This window comes from Dermacentor variabilis, chromosome 8 (genome assembly GCF_050947875.1).
Source record: "Dermacentor variabilis isolate Ectoservices chromosome 8, ASM5094787v1, whole genome shotgun sequence".
Classification (NCBI taxonomy): domain Eukaryota; kingdom Metazoa; phylum Arthropoda; class Arachnida; order Ixodida; family Ixodidae; genus Dermacentor; species Dermacentor variabilis.
The window spans coordinates 10,171,170-10,189,717 of NC_134575.1; the positions used below are offsets into that span (position 1 = coordinate 10,171,170).

At 43.7% G+C, this 18,548-nt stretch overlaps 1 protein-coding gene across 1 annotated transcript in view; it reads right to left on the reverse strand.

The window, feature by feature from the left end:
* LOC142590823 (uncharacterized) overlaps positions 1 to 18,548 on the reverse strand; it is a 50,815-nt gene that overhangs the window by 14,675 nt on the left and 17,592 nt on the right. The window contains exons 2-8 of the mRNA XM_075703226.1: positions 14,553 to 14,688; positions 12,735 to 12,821; positions 10,089 to 10,272; positions 9,612 to 9,808; positions 7,878 to 8,174; positions 6,404 to 6,557; positions 2,132 to 2,224 (exon numbers count right to left, since the gene is read on the reverse strand). Of these exons, the coding sequence (XP_075559341.1) occupies positions 2,132 to 2,224; positions 6,404 to 6,557; positions 7,878 to 8,174; positions 9,612 to 9,808; positions 10,089 to 10,272; positions 12,735 to 12,821; positions 14,553 to 14,688 (1,148 nt within the window). The remainder of the gene's footprint in view (positions 1 to 2,131; positions 2,225 to 6,403; positions 6,558 to 7,877; positions 8,175 to 9,611; positions 9,809 to 10,088; positions 10,273 to 12,734; positions 12,822 to 14,552; positions 14,689 to 18,548) is intronic.

The window sequence follows — 18,548 nt, forward strand, 5'->3', positions numbered from 1 at the left end:
ACGTCAGAATCAGGGTTTTTCTTGCTTAGGTGCGTCGTTTTGCTTAATGAGATCAAATTCGCTATGTCATTAAATTGCGATAAGCGACTAAAAGAGGTTATGTTGAGCGGTATTAGTGAATCACGGATATTCATTAGCAATGCACTGTTACCGCCAATAATAGGCTTAACGAGCTAGAAAATCCACAAAATGTAAACGAGAAAGAGGAAGAAACGAAAGACCAATTGATATCGAAGCAGGCCTTGCGTTCCCGCTCTAAAGCCCCGTGATATCTCAAACTCTCTCAATGTCTACTCAGGTCTATTTTTGTACCGTTCAAGAATGGCTAAATTGCTTTCTCAAGGAAGGAGATACTTAACGTATCAAGCTTTGAAAGCTTTTCTTGCGTCAAATTGGGCTCTGTACGAGAAGATAGAAATTCACTACGTGATGCTTACGCATAGTGTGTTTGTGATTTGAACGCAAAATTCAGATAGAGGAAGCTTTGTTTCTTCAGTAGGTATAAAATTTTCTTTAAAGAAACAGGCAAACAATATTATAGTTTTGAAATAACACTTTGTCAGTATAAACAGATTTAATAGTGCTCTGTTAGCGCCAGTTTAGATGCAGGACGTGTAAATCGGAATGTCAAATTAGGCTGCATTATTACATTGATGCTTCCGTAATAGCAAACCGATAACTATTGCCGTGAGAGGAGCATTAGTAAACCAGAAAGGCACAATAACTATCGACATGACATCACAGATTTCGATTGCGCCTGCTCGGGTCTGGTTAAACGTCATGTTTATTTATATTATTTTTATTTATTTTATTTATTGGCGGGCCTACATTCGCCCTGATGCATCATTGTAAAGGGGGGGGGGGGGTGTTTAGACTGAGAAAAAGTACAAAACGAAGCAGAATCAGAACTGAAAGGAAAAGAAGAAGAAAGAAACAACAACGAAAAACAAATAGAAACAGAAGCATGGACAATGCATGGGTAAGCACGAAAATATAGATAAAATGCATAGAGTGGTTGCAGCTGCATAAAAAACAAACTATGTCCGCAGTTACAAATTATGATCAGCTCTGCACAAGGGCAACCAGAACGCAGCTGCAAACATTTTACCAGGCGCGGATACAACAGTGTCAAGCAGGGCGTTCCGCTTTGCAATTATCTGTCAAAGAAATGACCCCTGAAATGTAGATGGGCGGCATGAATACTCTCAGATTTCCTTGTTGTTGTCCCTTTTTCTAGATTTGTACGTGGGAAAGGCTGAAGATCACTTGTCATCTCCACACAGGGAATCTGCTTTAGGAATGAACATCTAGAAAAGGTGCGTCAAAGTTTCAGAGTGTACCATGACACAGAGCTCCTTAAATTTGACTGATATCATAGCAATAGGAATATGTCACCAAACGTAGGGAATGATATTGTATTGCCTCCACTTCATTAATAAGAACTTTAGTGTTCGGGTCCGAGACCAAAGAAGCATATTCGGGTTAGAAAAATATTGAGTTCATTTAAGTTCCAGCGGAGCTTTGAATAAAGTTTAGAACACACCGTGATTTTAAGGTGACGTACTTCACGTGCTTTTTTTTTTATTTAAGCTCTGATGAGAAAAAGAAGCATCCAAGTATTTTGCCTGATCCCGCTTTTCGATTAATACGTTTTCAAGATGGCAGTTGCAAAAAATGTTAACTCGCTTTGTGCTGAAGTGACTGTGACTACATTTTGTGGTATTGAGGTTCATGTGCCTTTTCCGCTACCAATAAAGAATTCTGTCAAGGTCAGCCTTCAAAGGAAAGCATCATCATCATTTTCTATGTCCATATAAACGACGCACTCATCTTCGTATAACCTAATGTGAGATGTTATTTATTTATTTAGCGGTAATAGCGAGAATTCTTGAATATTCATCCTGAAAGGACCAACAAACATTTCCTGTGCCACGACGGCTCGCAACCACGTCATATTACTACTTTCAAATATGTGACGTCACACTGACGTACCATCTCGAGGGCTTCGTCGTGGTATGAAGAAAACGTGCCCGGAAACGATAGACTTAGTAAAGAAATGATTGTTTAAAGTGGGCGATCATGAGTACGGCCCCAGTAGTAGCATAACAGAGGTTTTTCTATAGAAACGCACCTGTCGAGATGCCTGTAGAGTTGGAGAGGACCCGGACATTCATTCTGAGTGGTCGCACGGAGCCAGCTGCTTCCCCGTTCATGAACTCTGAAACTGGATCCAGCGAACAAATAAATACGTGTTATAAGCAGCCACATTCATTAACTCGGTGAAGTGGTTATGTAGCTACAACGTTGTGCTGCTGGGCCGGAGGTTGTGGGTTCGGCAACTCGCTGAGGCGGCTGTCGTTCAACGGGGTTCGAATGCAAAAGCCACTTCTGTACTCGAGCTTTGCGTGCCCGGTAAAAAATTACAGGCTTACAAAGTGAATCAGTAGCTCGTCCCTACTTGTTCTTTTACATGTTATTTTTGGGCTCGCAACGGTAAGGGAAACAGGTATATCACATGCTTGAATCAATTTCGGAATGCGCATTATTGGCCGAGCATTATTATCGATTTGTTCTCCATACACCTGCCTGAATGAGAGCCATAAAAGGAGGCGAAGGGCGAAGCAGAAGTACTGTACATCTCAGACGCATGTAACACCCACACATGCACACATACACGTGTGCTCAAAGCCCAGTGCTCCTACAGCACCACGCAAATACATGGGCTTCGACGCTGAAGGTTTCAAGGAAACGGTGAAACGGTGAGAAAGAACAAACCACATATCTCAAAAGAGCAATCGTCATAATCAAGATCATCAACAGCGTCATCATCCTTAACAGCCAATCATTATGTCCACTGCAGGACAGTCTCTCCTATGAATCTTTGATTGCTAGATATACATTTTTTTAATTCTGTCCCGCTACGTAGTTAACTGCCGTCTTCAACTGCGCTTTCCTTCCTTTGGCTCCCATTTTATAGCTAAGAAATCACCAGTTGGCAGACCAGTTATTATTATTTAACAGACCCCCAGTAACAGACCACCAGTATCTGTACTAGGCATTATGTGACTTGCCGAGTTACATTTCTCCCTCTTGATTTCAACCAAATTATCGGCTAAGTCCGTTTGCTCGCTAATCCACACCACTGTGTTGCTGCCTTCTAAACTTACAGTTAGCATATTTAGTTCAATCGCTCGTTGCACGTTTTTTAACTTGTTCTCAAGCTTCTTTGTTAATCTCAATTTCTGCCACATATGAAAACATCGGTAGAGTGCAATGATTGTGCAATTTTCTTTGCAACGACACTGGTAAGCTCCCAATGATGATTTGCTAATGCCTGCCATATGTACTGCAACCCATTTTTATTCATCTGTAGTTTCTCTTCTCATGAACAGGCTCTCCTGTGAGTAATTGACCTAGATAATATGCCCTTATGAAGGTTTTATACAGGCTCACTGCCAATCGTGAATTGTTATTTTGCCAGGATACTGGACATTACCTTCGTCTTCTGCGAATTAATTTTATACCCTGCTCTTACAGTTTCTCGCCTTAGGTCCCCAATCATCTGTTGCAATTCATCCCCAGCATTGCTGGTCAGGTCACTGTCATCTGCAAACCGTAGGCCGCTGAGATATTCGCCACTAATCTTCACTACTAATCCATTCCGAGTCTAAAATTTGAATACTACTTCTATGTGTGCCGTGAATAGCATTGGCCTGATATGAATATAGCGCAATACGAAGGTTGTGGGTTCGGTGCCCTCCAGTGACAAGTTATCTTTTCGTCGACACACCCATTTCCCTTTCTTTCCCTATATTCTACATTTCAGTTTCAACCACAGATAATTACCCGAATGCTTTTTTGGCTTCATTTCCTGTTGGAAATATGTTGGATAGATTGGTTCTCGTCGACTGACCCGTTTCCTCATCGGGATTTTTCCATTTTCTTGTGGAGAATGGCAGTACCTGTGTACGTTGCATATATATTTGCTGAGATATTCATGTATGCTTTATGTACACCTTGATTATGCAATGCCTTTATAGCTGCTAGTATCTCTACTGAATAAAATGCTTTCTCGTAATCTTTCAAATCCGTATAGAGGGGTGGATTGTACTCAGCACATTTCTCAATCTCCTGATCCATGACATGCATGGGCTGGATTGTAGAAATTGTGGCCCCAACAGGATGATTCTCTCAAAAGCGCTGTACAACAAACCAACGCACCAGTCGGCCAAAGCGACGGTCGAGACAATGCGCGCTGGACACAGCTAGTTGTCTTATACTCGACACTACTGAACTATTTACTTGTGACACTGACATTATCAACGAGCATTGAGCAATTAAAGTGACGCTATCGGTCGTGTTTTTTATTGCTGTACGCACTCTATATTCTAGCTAGCAGCATGACAGCGAGCCACTTCACCAGCGCACTACATTCGTTAACTGCATAGTACAACCGTGCTCAGCTTTCAGGTAACTGCTGGGCGCCTACTCTTGCACGAGACAAATAGATATTAGAACCCAGACATTAGGAAACGTGGGAGAAATGCACTGCATTTACAGCACGGTTTTCTTTCTAACTTCAATGTTTATCGTACATGGCGCACCTTCTACAGTGCTTCCTTGCCTGCAAGGAAGCCCTACCGGAATACGGTCTCCTTTATTCCGCAACATACAACGTGGCAGCCATTAAACAAACACCATTTTCAATGAGACAACTGTCTGTTTATTTAGAACGACCTAAAATTGTGCTGAGCGAAGCAGCATCTCCGAATCCACGCGCTTTCTTATTAACCCCTTCATCACCTCTTTTCCCAAGATGATGATGGCGATGATAATGATGATGACTTAGTGAAATTAACTTTAAAACGGAGCGATGATAAATAGGCACCTAGTCTGCTTGAGCTAACCAGTAATGCTCAACATGTTTTTTTTTATTCTAGCATTTTGTACAAACCTCTTTTCACTGGCTTAAAACTTCTATATCTAGTTATCAGAGCATTTGCCATCATCCAACATGGTCCTTCACGCATAAGTTCACCATCCAATCCATCCAGCTACTAGACAAAGAAATTGCGTACCTGCAAATATAACCAATCTCCACCCACCTGCAATGTCAAGTCTATCTTTTCATGGTTTCACGCCATTTATCTATTTACTATTACTTCTCTGCCTATATATTCTGTGCTCGCGCAATAAACGTACTCGTGGGAACTCTGCAACTGTGTCCTGTGCCTCTTTTCTGCGCCCCGTTATCAGCACTGTTTGCTAAAGAATGTGTTATATATCTACCATAGCCTGTAACAGATCCGGTCCTAGCAAGCTCTTCCCTGCTTTTTTTTTCCACCGATACACTAAATTTCTCTTTCTTATATCGGCTGCTGCCTGGTTGATGCTTCCGTCCACTTTAAGTACAAGTGCTTCTGTAAGGTGTAAGCTGCAGGTGTAAAGGGCGAATCCTTTCGCATTCCATTAGGATGTGCATATGCTCTGGTATGTTTTTTCCTTAGGCAAGCAGCTCGAACCTCAAATAGCAAAGCACTTCCCTTTGTGTTTTCGTGAAGAGTATACGTTCTAATTTATTTCTTCTCATTCTTGTAAATCCTTGTCTTCTTTGTTTCTATTCTTTGCATCTAGTTCGCTGCCTATGTTTCTGTCACTATCGTTTTGATGATTTCCATTTTCTTATTTACGCTTTCAATTACCGTCTACTCGATTGCCTACATTTCTGTTCTCTGCCTGTGTTCTGTGTCCCCGCTTTTCAAGTGCAGATAGTTGTGCAATTCATCCGCTCATTTATTTTGATCGACTAAATGAGTCTTTCATCAAGACCAATTTTGCTCTGCGCTTCTCTTACATCAAAATAGGCCCAAAATATTTCACCCTGCTCTGCTTCATTAGTGGTTTTACCTTGGGTTCCCAAAGCCAGACAGTCTACCGATCTTTTGTCAACTTGCAACACCGATACCATACCAGAGTTTGAGCCTATAATAGCATTTGCGAACGTTAGCGCTGGCACCATCACTCATTTCAGCATTCTGAGCACCACCTTATATTTATTGTAGCCGAAAAGCGCTTGATGTATAATTATTGCCGCATTTGACTTCCCCTTCATTTTCAGATTATCTTGGGGGTAGCTTGAGTATTTCCTTCGTCTATGCATACGCCCAGGTGTTTATATTGCTTGGCTATGGGTATGACTTGTTCTTTAATTGATGTCCCCTAATTATTCGTCTCTTCATCAAACATCAGAATTCCCAATTTCTCTGTGCTAAACTGTGCTAGACCATGGTGAACATCCGCCGCGCCACCTGTAGGCGCTGAAAAGTGCGAACACCTTGCACGAATGATGGCCTCCAAGATTGTGCGGCGTGTGATGAATCCCGGAGGCCATGCACCGACTCACTTTGTTCGTCCGCATCCATAAGCTGCTCCGTCACGTTCGCGTCATCCACGAGAGCGTAGTGGGCGAGGAGGAACTGGTAGAAGTCGTCAACGTCGTCCTCTTCCAGCGATTGCAGGGCACTGGCGAATTCCTTCACTTCAGGGTTCAGGGTGATCTGGCCCGAACGAAGCAACGTTATTTGCACGCAGTACACCGACAGCGCTTTTTTTTTTCTTTTTCGAGCAGCTTAACCATCTCTGCCCGGTTTTGTAATCGAAGTGAAAAATCTATAATTTGTGATTCTCTATGATTAAGGCAAGAATTAAAAGAACAAGATGAGAGTGGAGTTCTCAGCAGCACATCGAATTACTTGTTTCATAACCTGCAAGCAAATCGAGAGGTTGCAGGTAGCGTATGTATCTCTGGACCTCATCCACATTTATAAAGGCGCCAAGTGTGGCCACAAATCTTTTAAAATAACTTTTATTACACTTTATGCTCGTGGCATGCTAGGCAGCATGCTGCAAAGATACGCACCGAGGCCTAATATCGGCGTATGCGACGCACGGACATTCGGGAAATACGAGCGAGATAATATGTTTATCTGCGGGAGTGAGTAAGCCAGTTAACTAATCATAGTTATTTCTGACATTAATCTTGATGCTTGTTGTTTGTTTCTTTTTGTGTAGGATATTTCTGAATTATGATTAATAAGCATTATAATTCCTGCAACTAATTGGAAGAGACAGGGTTAAAGGAAGCCGCTTGCCGAAGATATATCAATTATGCCTCTTCAAATGAGTCATCACAAGAAGCCGGCATTACCTTGTAAGACAAATTGCAATGTTCATTGAGTTTATTATGAACATCAAATATCCCCAACATATCTTAAACACGAAGAAGATGGACATGAACGTGCTTTAAATCCCGTTTCTGGAGTAAAGAATTGGTTCCAAATAGCTTCTTTTTCAATAACTAAGATTTACGATTCGCATACACTTATAAAACTATCTTCGATGACATGGACTGTAACAATGAACATGAAAACTTTATTTTGAAATAGGCTGCAGATACATTGTTTAATGTGTCATATACTGGGTGATCTATTCTAAGAGAAGCACATTACCAAAAAAGGACTGAAGAAGTGTTACGATGCTTTCTTCTCTATTCCTTCTTTCAGTAGAGTGGAAACTAGATGGTCGAGTAGCCATCGCCATCCGTTATCTAATTATCTTAGATTCGGTAACTTTTTAAATTACATCTTCAGCTGTGGTACTAGGATAACGAAAATTTACATCAGATAAACAAAAGGTTTAAACTTTAACGGAAAATTAACCGAAAATCATTTACACAGATAGCCGGAGTGTCCTGGGAACAAAATTTTTGCTCTAATATATTGATGCATGGGATTCAAAGGGTAACTTAAACGCGGGGATTTTTTCGATCTCAATTCACATCGCGACGAATTCTCAGAGCTTCGAAAACAAATACTTACTTCTAATGCGAAAGGAGCAGGTGCTTCTGCAGTGACGTCGTACTTCCGCGAGAAGGAAACCGGTGCGCCGACGCCGTAGTCGAAGGAAAGCTGCATCATGCGGTGAAGCGGATCCTCGGCGGGATCGTCCGCCATGCGGCGCAGGTCCAGGTTGAAGTGTTGCAAGAAAGACAGGACGTCCTGCACGCCGTCTGCCGGGTTCCAGGCGTATTCGAGACATGACTTCATGAGTTCCAGGCCGTCTGCTTCACTGGTTGTGCGCTTTTTTGCGAAGCTTGCGTCGTCTGGCCTGTTCCCCTGGATGGTTGCCACATGTTGCTAATAGGGCTCACCAACTAACTTTCCTTAGAATATATTGCGCAGTTTGTACGTATTAATTGATGATGGTGCATAAATGTATCGTCCACTGTATCAATAATAATAATAATAATAATAATAATAATAATAATAATAATAGTCGTCGTTGTCGTCGTCAGCTTTTATGTCAACTTTGTTAATAAAGGCCTCGCTCCACAATATGCTTTCTTTTTCAACGCACCTCATCCGCTATAAACATTTGACGTCTGTAAGACGTCTAATGTTTGGTTGCAATATATCGGCGTTCGAATCATTTAGCAGCCGGTGCTAAATATATTGTCATTTGCACAAAGTGATGCTCACAATTTGACAATGCGTAAATGACGCAAGAGAGACAAAAGCGCGTGCTAAACAAAGGAATTAGAAACGCGTTAGTTCAAAATAACTTTAGAGATTGATGGCAACCACCGGAAGGGGGTTTATCAGATGACATTTACATTTGTAAGTAATAGGGTGATACTCATACATATGAAGTCGAGACAAGGGTTCAACGACATCTGAATTTAATGGGTTCTCAAGAAGGAAAAGAATAGAAAGCCTACGTTGGAGCACGAGATTGCGATTGCGTACTTTGAAGGCCGATGACGAAACCTACGCTTTGTTTTTTTTTTGTCGTTTTGATTTATTTGATTATCTGCTATTTGCAGATCGCTTCACACGTATATTATCAATTTTATGCTTATATATCCCTCTTTATTCGAAAGAAAGTTTTGTTTCGACACAGTGCTCTAAATGTCTTCTTTCTGTGTCCATTGTAAAAGGAAGTTATTCCATTTCATTGAATTACAGCAAACCCTCGCTATAATGAATTGGAAAAGAGACTTCGTTATAGGAGCTATTTTGTTAAAAGCAGAAAGGCCCCACTGAGGACCCATAGTAAAGCGGGAACGGCACTCCGATTGTTCCGAGTCCCGTAAAACGTAGAACATTGAAGTATACTTGCGCTCAACAACAAACACAGGTTAACAGTGCGAGATTTTGATGACGCCTGTCAGCAGCTGCCGTTTATGATCGTATAATAAAGTCACCACCACAAAGATCTGCAGCCACGTGGTAGAATGGCCTTAGAACTCTGAGTGTCCAAGTTAGCACGAAGCAATGCGAAGAGCCGCAGTGTACGCTACATGGACCTGTCTTATGCGGCTTTCGTAGTTCGTGCTAAGCGGAGTCAAGCGGCACTCAACTGCACTGCAGACGTCGTGAACAGCTAATAATGCGATTTCGTTAGAACGAGACATCCCGAAAGTACAGTCGGATATTGCACGAGGAGTTGCCCCGGCAAAATTTGCTGCAAGCGCTCAATTTAATATCTAAGAGTAGTATGTGATCGAAACAAAGAAATCCCCTGACTTGCACAGCACGGCGAGCGTCACAAACCTTGGGTGGGGTGAGGTCAAAGCTGGGGAATGCGACCGACGCGTGGCATACAAACGTGTTCCGATCCTTGCACGGGTCCGCCTGGCTACCAACCGTCGCGTCGAACCAGTCCTTCATGTGGCGGCACAGTGGAGTGTTGCACTTGGCTTCACCGCCTTCTGTGGTCGCCAGACGTGGCGCGGCGTAAGTTTCGCCGCCTGGAACAGATAGATAGTAGAGTTGACGGGGCATGGATTTGGTTCACGTATAAATTTCTCCTTACGGCAAGGCGACACCTGTTACTCCCCTTCTCCCACCGCTCTGATACAAAGGTGCCATGTCTGTCTGTCTGTCTGTCTGTCTGTCTGTCTGTCTGTCTGTCTCTGTCTGTCTGTCTGTCTGTCTGTCTGTCTGTCTGTCTGTCTGTCTGTCTGTCTGTCTGTCTGTCTGTCTGTCTGTCTGTCTGTCTGTCTGTCTCTCTCTCTCTCTTATGTTCACCTGCTCCTTGCTCCTGCTGCTGTTCCACCTGTCCAGCTGACGTCACCGGCTCTACCTCATTCGTCTCAGCGTCAAGAGCCGGCGTCATCATACCGACATGTGGCCTTGCTCTACGCCGCACCTTGTCTTGCGGTGCCTCCATGGCTCTCCGAGCGAGCGGTCTCTGGACAACTTCTTCCGTTGTCTGCGATACAGTTCAGTGAAAATGAATCAACGCGATATTTTCACTATCAAATATTTACTCGGTTTATTCCTGCAGGCCCTCTACTTAGGGTCAAGAAGCAAGAGAGACACGTGTAAACAGTTCTTACGGTTAAACTGTTGTCTCGACTTCGCTGAAATATTGCATAGACTTAGCGCATTCATTATTCAATTCATTCCTCCATTTATACAGAAAGTGGCACATATTTAGAACAAGATATACACATACAATGTTCTACTTTTGCCACGAAGATGAAGGTGAGACGAGTACGCAGACGCTGTGTACGCACGCGGATGACTTTAGGCGGTTGAGCAGACAACTCTGCGGGTTCGGAGATTTTGCGCTTGTGTCAGATTGCCAGGTACAGTCGAACGCCTCTGTAACGAAGAGCTTGGGCCCCAAGAAATTATTCGTTATACAGTTCACTTTGTTGTAAGAAGTCGCGCACTGCACAGCTAACAATGGAACAGGAACATAATATTCCTTCGCTATACATGCCATTGCGTTGTAGTAGCGATCGCTGTAAAAGCGCTTGACTGTAGACCGCACTTTACTGATACCAATTTAAGTTTCGTATTGCCCGCTTACAGCTCCACAACGGCTGAAAAGCAAAGTGTTTAGCAAGAAACTTTCGCAATGGTATGGCTTGGTTCGCACTATGACAAGCAAAACTAAAGAATACATAACCTAGTTCATCACAACATGCTTTAGATGACGCTTCTTTTTAGACAATAAAAAAAACTTACACTGTTTTTAAGCATAGCTAAATGACAGCGCATTATTGACAAGGAAGCACCACAGAAACGAGGCACAGAGGGCACTGTGTGTCTTATTTCTGCGGTCTTGCCTAATCTTTATTGTGCTGTGATTTACCTATATTTATGCAAGACCAAGTAGGCCCAAATTTTCGTTTGTGACACTTGTGGGTGTATTACTTCTTTGTACGATGCTTGTTTCCGTGGAGGCGGGCACTACAATATGTTTAGTGACTGAGGGAATCCCGATTTCTTCTTAAGACAAATGTTTTATTGCTCGGAATTCATTGTAGAGGCTGAGTAGAAGATATGTATGGTAATCCACGCAACCCTTGTTCTGTGAGCGTATTACAAAAGCCTGAGAACGACGTGCCATTCAAGAACAGGGGGGGGGGGAGCGGAGCGGATGCATTAATTCTTTCATTGGATCTCGATTTTGAACGTGCAGGCTATCTTGTCCTCAGTGAGTCGCTGAAAACAACGGCGAACATTACATAGCACATCGCTTTCCCGCCAATACTAAAGGTATTACAATATACTACATTCTGCATTTATTACTTTTAGGCGCTAACTACCATGTAGTCTTACGTGTGCGCACTTCGCGTCTGTAGCTTTGCCGGCATACCCACAAAAAGTTGTGCGTGAGTATAGTCAGAGTTACCTCCACTAGAATCTTAATCTATGGTTGGTGAAAACCTGAAAATAAATGGTTATATATACGCTGTCTAGCCCAAACACCATTTGCCTAGATGCGCCAGCCTATTAGGGTCGCCTATTTTCATGACGCCAAGAAGCTTTGCCTGTTTAAAACGGCTGTTTTCTCCACGCAGATCTCTATTTGTTTCAATGGCTTTAAGCTGAAATCTGAACGTGTCCAGAAATGCGCATATTATGAGTGATTCTGACATCAGTGCTCAGTCAAAGGTAGTGTTTTAGCTTGAAACAACGAGCGTTTGTTTTACAGGAAGCCTAGCATTTACATTAGCACATGAATGTCATTAGGCCGTGAGCGGACTCCAGGTGTCTCGGCTCTATTTCAGATGGAAGAAGGTGCATCTCATCTTTTTTGGTGGGTGGAGCTTGTACAGAATTTTTAGGTTGTCAACGACTATATAGTTGTGAGTGTACGCTGCATGTATTTCATTGAACGTAGGCTTTTCCTTTGGTGCAGCTTTTCGTCGCTGCTAGTATCAATCAATCAATCAATCAATCAATCAATCAATCAATCAATCAATCAATCAATCAATCAATCAATCAATCAATCAATCAATCAATGAATGAATGAATGAATGAATCAATCAATCAATCAATCAATCTCCATACAAAAGTGAAGGCAGAGAGGTCTGAAAAGCAAAGCTGCATAGACGACTTGAAATCCCACCTAATATTAGCATTTAATCATTAATGCTTAATTTTGTTTCACATGTGTTCCACAACGTAAGTGGAACATATTTACGAAAATATTCCACTGAGTCAGTGGGGATTGCAGGTAAATGAGATGAAGAGTGCAGGGAATCGAGGTATTGCAATACAAATGGCAAATAAGTCGCCCGAGGTAGCCTACGAAAGCCTACGACTCTGCACAGGGAAAAGACGAAATACCTCTTAACGCTTCCTAGTGCAAATGCCTCTTTAGTGTGACACCAGGGAAGGTTCTGTACTCGCTTCCGAATGCGAAACTGTACTCGCCAGTTCTTCGTCCTGAGGTGCGGCCGTCTCGGGAATACCAAAGGGACCCCTTTGACGAGAGCCCCGGAACGATTTCGTGTCAGATGTCTGCAACGAAAGAAAACAGCACACAAGTGTTGCAAACTTATGCAGACTTAGCATATTTAGGCAACTGAAAATGAGCCTCTGTAGGCCTGCAAGAGTGTCTAAGTGGGATCTTTGGAAGCTCGCGAAGTTGGGAGACCTGCTTTAGCATCAACTTTCTGAAAAAAAATTATGAACGGGACAGAAACGATTCGCGATTGCTTGTCGAAAACAAACGATAGCATTCCAAGCAGAGTTGCTGGGGACACGCTGCTGGGGAGACCGATCGAAATATCTCTGTCATCCAATTCTAGGAGGCATGTGGGCGCGGTGCCATTGCACTGCAGACCACCGCCAGACTTCTTTCATAGTCCTAGCACCTTAGGGAGGCAGAAAATTAATTGATTGGTAAATAAATAAAAAAAATATTTGAATGAAATCAAAGAATTATTGAATTATACGTACATATGTTCACTTCCGTCAGCAGATTGTAGGCCTAATATATATTTAAAATTTCCACTTGGTTTTTATTCATCAATGCTTGCAGCAGCTGTTTAATATAACATGCAGACAAAATAACTTTTTACTACACCGAGGAATATAGGCTTCACATCACTTAAAACAAAAGACACGTAATCGAAAATACAACGAAATTGGACAGAAATCGTCCGAGGACGAGTATTTTAGTCTAGGGGAGTATGTTGGTTAGGTAGGTATATTGGTTGCATCTATAATAGTTCATGCGATGAGGCGGTTGGCTTATGCTGTTTTGAACTGCCTCCAGGATTGGCCCACTTTACAAACCACATTAAAGCTCCTTGATGACACAGGGTCGTGCGCAGATGTCACAATTGGCTCACCGAGTTACAGCCTTTGATTGCCGATTGTCCCCGGGATGGCCGAGCTGACTCGGCCTAACAGCCGTCCGCACAAATTGAGAGGCCAAAGGAAGCCTCGCTAGTTGCATTCTAAAGTATTCAACTTGTGAAGCGTATCTCTGTCCCGCAACAATAATCGCCATCTACATATATCGCTTGCGTTTCCCTCTTTGAAAACTAATCGCTGTGACGTTGTCAAGGGGCATACGCTGTGTTAAATAAAGGAGACGCGCGAAAGACGTATGACGATTATTGCTTTGGTCAAACATCCGCCACAATGACTGTAAAGCTTTCTCAGAGTGTATGTGACAACAAAAAGACGAACTCGCCATGATAGTTGATTATCAAGTGGTTGTTTGTTTTTGTTCTTAGGAAGGTGATACACGGTGTTTCACCCAAGTCGTGCCAAACTTAAAAAAAAAGAAATGCACGCCTAAGTTACGGAAGTGCAGTGAACTAAGTGTTGTTCGCTGTTCACTTAAGAAACTCGAAATGTTTCATCATGAGCTTAGGTAAGTAATATCAATAATTGATCAGCCAACTTTTGAAGTGGCCACTAAAACGTAAAAGTTTCATTATAGAAGTTGTACCTGTTGAGAAGTATAGAAATTATGTATTTCAAAGACACACACACTGACACACACGCACACACGCACACATAGAAGCACATTTGCTGAATGAATCGTTGAATGAGGAAGCGCCTACTTCCGCATTACCGTGAAGCCGCGGAAGGCTGCATGGTATTAGCGCCACATCAGCGGTTGCGCGCACAAGCGTTGGTGCTCTCAAACATGCTACCGACGAAGGATCGGTGCGCTGTCCATAGACAGCAGGATAGTTCCTACTAGGCTAGCGTCGGGCCTTAAGGCCGGCGTACCATCTTCTTGTTCCATCCCGTGAGGAACAACAGGACCATGACGAAAGACGCGAGGAGGAGAAACGAGACGAAGACCTCCTTCCAGTGGTTGACCACCCTGGCCTGGTGGCGCCGCCGCACCGGGTCGTCGAGTAGGCTGCACGACAACGCGTGAAAGTGCCTGTACGTGTGTGACGAGGAGCAAAGCTTATGGCGCCCCTGTAGAACTTCTTCACGTGAACGCCCGGGGCGTTCCCCATAATGTTCTCTGGGCTGTGGTAACTGAGCCTCGACCCCGTGCGCAAAAGCATTGCAGGCGCTACCACGCGTGCCTTTGTGCTTCCGCGCCAAGATCCAGAGAGCACCCTCCACGGTGGCGTAGTTGCTATGGTGTGGCGTTGCTAAGCGCGAGATCACGGGATCAAATCCCGGCTGCGGCGGCCGCATTTTGATGGGGGCGAAATGCAATAACGCCCATGTCCCGCGCATTGGGGGCACGTTAGAGATGCCCTAGTTTACAAATAATCCTGTATTCCCCACTACGACGTGCCTTATAATCAAATCGTGGCTTTGGCATGTAAAAACCGCAGAATTCAGTCCAGAGAGTAAGTGCCGGTTCTCCTTGATGAAAACGTCTATAAGAAGCTAAATGACATCGAATTCTACCGGTACTTGCATATGGGACAAAACTTGGAGACTAAAAAAGAAGCTTGAGAAGAAGCTCAGGACCACGCAACAAGCTATGGAACGACAAGTGATAGGCGTAACTTTAAAAGATGAGAGCACAGCATCATTGATTGCTGAACAAACGGGGCTTAGCCGCTATTCCAGTCGCTATTAGGGGAAAGAAAATTAACGTAGTTAGTTAGTTTATAAGAGGCTGGATTGCGCAACATTTTTACGAGACACACAGAAGAGAAACACACACCACAGAGCGCTCTGTGGTGTGTTTATCTTCTGTGTGTCTCGTCAAAATGTTGCGCAATCCAACCTCTTATATGCTATACCAACGCACCCTGTCTTCAACCTTGGCAAGTAGTTGGTTAGGCCATTCAATGCGTAGCGCAGATAACAGACGGTCTGTTGGAGTTAAGCATGGATGTCAAGGAAACAAAAGCGCCGTCGAGGACGGCGGATAATGAAGTGGCGTGATGAAATTACGAAATGTGCAAGGAATAGCGTAGAATCAGCTAGCGTAAGGCAGGGTTGATGGGAGATCGATGGCAGAGTCCTTCGTACTGCACTGGGCAGGCTGATGCTGATGATGATTCCGAGATGATGCGTAGTAAGCCCGAAATGGCGCAAACAGGAAGGGCGGGGGGCGACGCCACCTTGAAGTTCCCGCACCAGAGCCCCATGACTTCGTGGAGTTTGACAGCGCCTCCTTGGACCTAGTTAACTGTTTTAGTTAAATGTGGACTGCATCGGGTTTCTAGAAGAATCAAAGAACGAACGTGACAAGTTTCAAGAATATTTTCTGAGCAAGAACGCCCCAAATGCAAAAAGAAAAAGAATACTTCAATATCCTGACGTCAGAGTAACATTCTCTCGCCGGGATTGCGGCGGCAAACTAAAGATTGAAAAAAACCTTTGACCTTATCTTTTTCTTGTTACAACCAACCGATTGCCACTATCATCGCGAAATTAAAATATATAGCCTTGGTAAAGCAATGAAGGGGGCCAGTCGGTGAACGTTCATGGTTATATTACGCTCAGTTTTACACAGACGATATCAAGGAAGGACAGGACGTGGACGGACGGAGCGCATATTTACGCAAATGGAACAGTGCGCTACGTTCGCCCACGTCCTGTCCTTCCTTGATATCGTCTGTGTAAAACTGAGCGCAATATAGCCATGAACATATTGTCTTGAAAGAATACTTTGTCCGCATAAGCTAATCACTGTTTCCCTTTAATGTGTCTACTTGACACGCCATCGTATTGGTGTGTCCATGCAATTCATCGTATGAACCATCTCCTCGCACTTCTGCGGTTCACATAGTTGAATAACAGTAAATAACTCATTTTACAATTATAAACAAGCAAACAAATAAATAAATAAATAAATAAATAAATAAATAAATAAATATAACAATAAACGTCCGCAATGTATGCTTTAGGCGCCATGTCATTATGGGGCAACGTAAGCGTAGCAAACTTTAATATCCTTTATACAACGCTCTATGTGCAAGGGTGCACAACACTTGCTACAGAGCACATCTTGTCGCGGGTTACTGAAAAAAACTGTTTTTGCGTTTTTATAAAAGACAAGTCGGTAGCAACAGGTGGATGGGAAAGCAATTGTATTGCGACGCGTACTTGCCTATCTTCCTCGGTGAACGTCTCTCGCCGGCTAACAGATGTTATCGGTTGGCGTTCAGCGCAAGAGGCGCCTTTTTGTATTGAAGCTTCTCGAATGTTATCATATAATTGCTGCCCACAGGTCACTCTGTGTAGATGGCATGTTGAGCACGAAGTCATTGGTTCAGTGACCGTCCACAAAAACGCTCCCGTATCGCATACGCTTTGTGTGCAGGTTAAAGACTTCGAAGTGGTCAAAATTAGTCCCGAATCCCACACTACTGCGTCCCTTGTAAGCCACTGTGCAGTTTCCGAAGGTCAAAATGCCGCAATTTTATTTTTTTGTCGTTTTCACTCACAGAAAATCGATTCCTCGGTTCCGCAGATTCTTTTTGGTTGATGCGTTATGGTTGGTAGCAGTGGTAATAGTGGTACTTCCATGTTAGAAGAGAAGAGGCACTGAAATGAAAGGTCGCGGGCTTTGTAACTGCCTCAATCATTACTGGACGCCTGAACTGCCCCGCGGCCGTAAGATAGATTTACGTGAAGAAAAGTGACCGGGGAGAGGAAAGTTACAAAGAAATAGACGTAGAGAAAATAGGAAAAATGAAATCGGGGAATACACGCACACACAAAAAGACATAGATGACAATACATGAACGTCGGTTCGTGACGCACCTCTAAAACGACGGTAAAAAGGTTTCGACAGCTCTTAAAACGGTTTCATCCGTTGTCGAGTCGCAGAGCTTGAGTGCAGGGTGAGATCACATCTGACCCGGACGCCAGTTGCTTATTGCGACAGCAAGAAGGAATACGCAGTGCTCACCTCAGCGATGTCATGGAGGGCGAACGAGACCGCAGGAAGAAAACGCGTGACATGATTACTGGCAGACGGCCGTCGCCGCGTCTAGAAACCAACACGAGAAAAAAGAACGTAGTCAGCTGCCGATTGTGCACTCCAACGGCTTCGTTCGAAGAGTTCGAACTGACGATGATGATGACCCTTAATTGTGGCGCGTATCCACTTAGAGGGATAGATGAAAACTCAGCGGCAGAAGGGCACATAAGGAAAAAAGAAAAACACACTGCCCAAGCACTCCGTACAGATGGTCAACCAGAGAAGCTGAAACGTGTGGTTCCGGTGTTTATCACTGGGTTAATCCCGACGGTTCATTACACGACGGCTTGGATCCTCATTACGCAGTTGCTGCTTGCGCTCGGCTGCACGAGCCTGTTCTTCTTCCCGGGTTGCTGCATCGGCATGGCGCACACGAGCTCATTCTCGGTTCTGCTGGCGGCGTTGCTGATCGAAAGCTGCCTCCTCCTCAGGAGTACGTATGACGTGTGGCCTACCCATTCCGGAGCTGGAAAGAAACTGCTGCGCGCGCACTCGGCTGCGACGGAGAGCAACGACGTCACTACTGACACAGCCAATCGCGTGCCTCTTTTTCTCTTTTTTTTATCGCGCATGCGCATGAGGTTGCCGGAGGAATCTTCGGCGCACAGGTGACAGACGGACGGCCGATCGAATTGTCTAGCCATATACAGCTTCGCTGTAAAAAAAATCCAATACATTGGTTGCTACCGATCTTAACTGAAGCTTTCGTCAATCGCTTTAAATATATTCTATGCAGAGGAACCAAACAAGTGTGAAATTTTATTTTATTGCCGACTTCGCATAAAAAAACGTTTCTCCTTATCACGTCACCGCAGTTT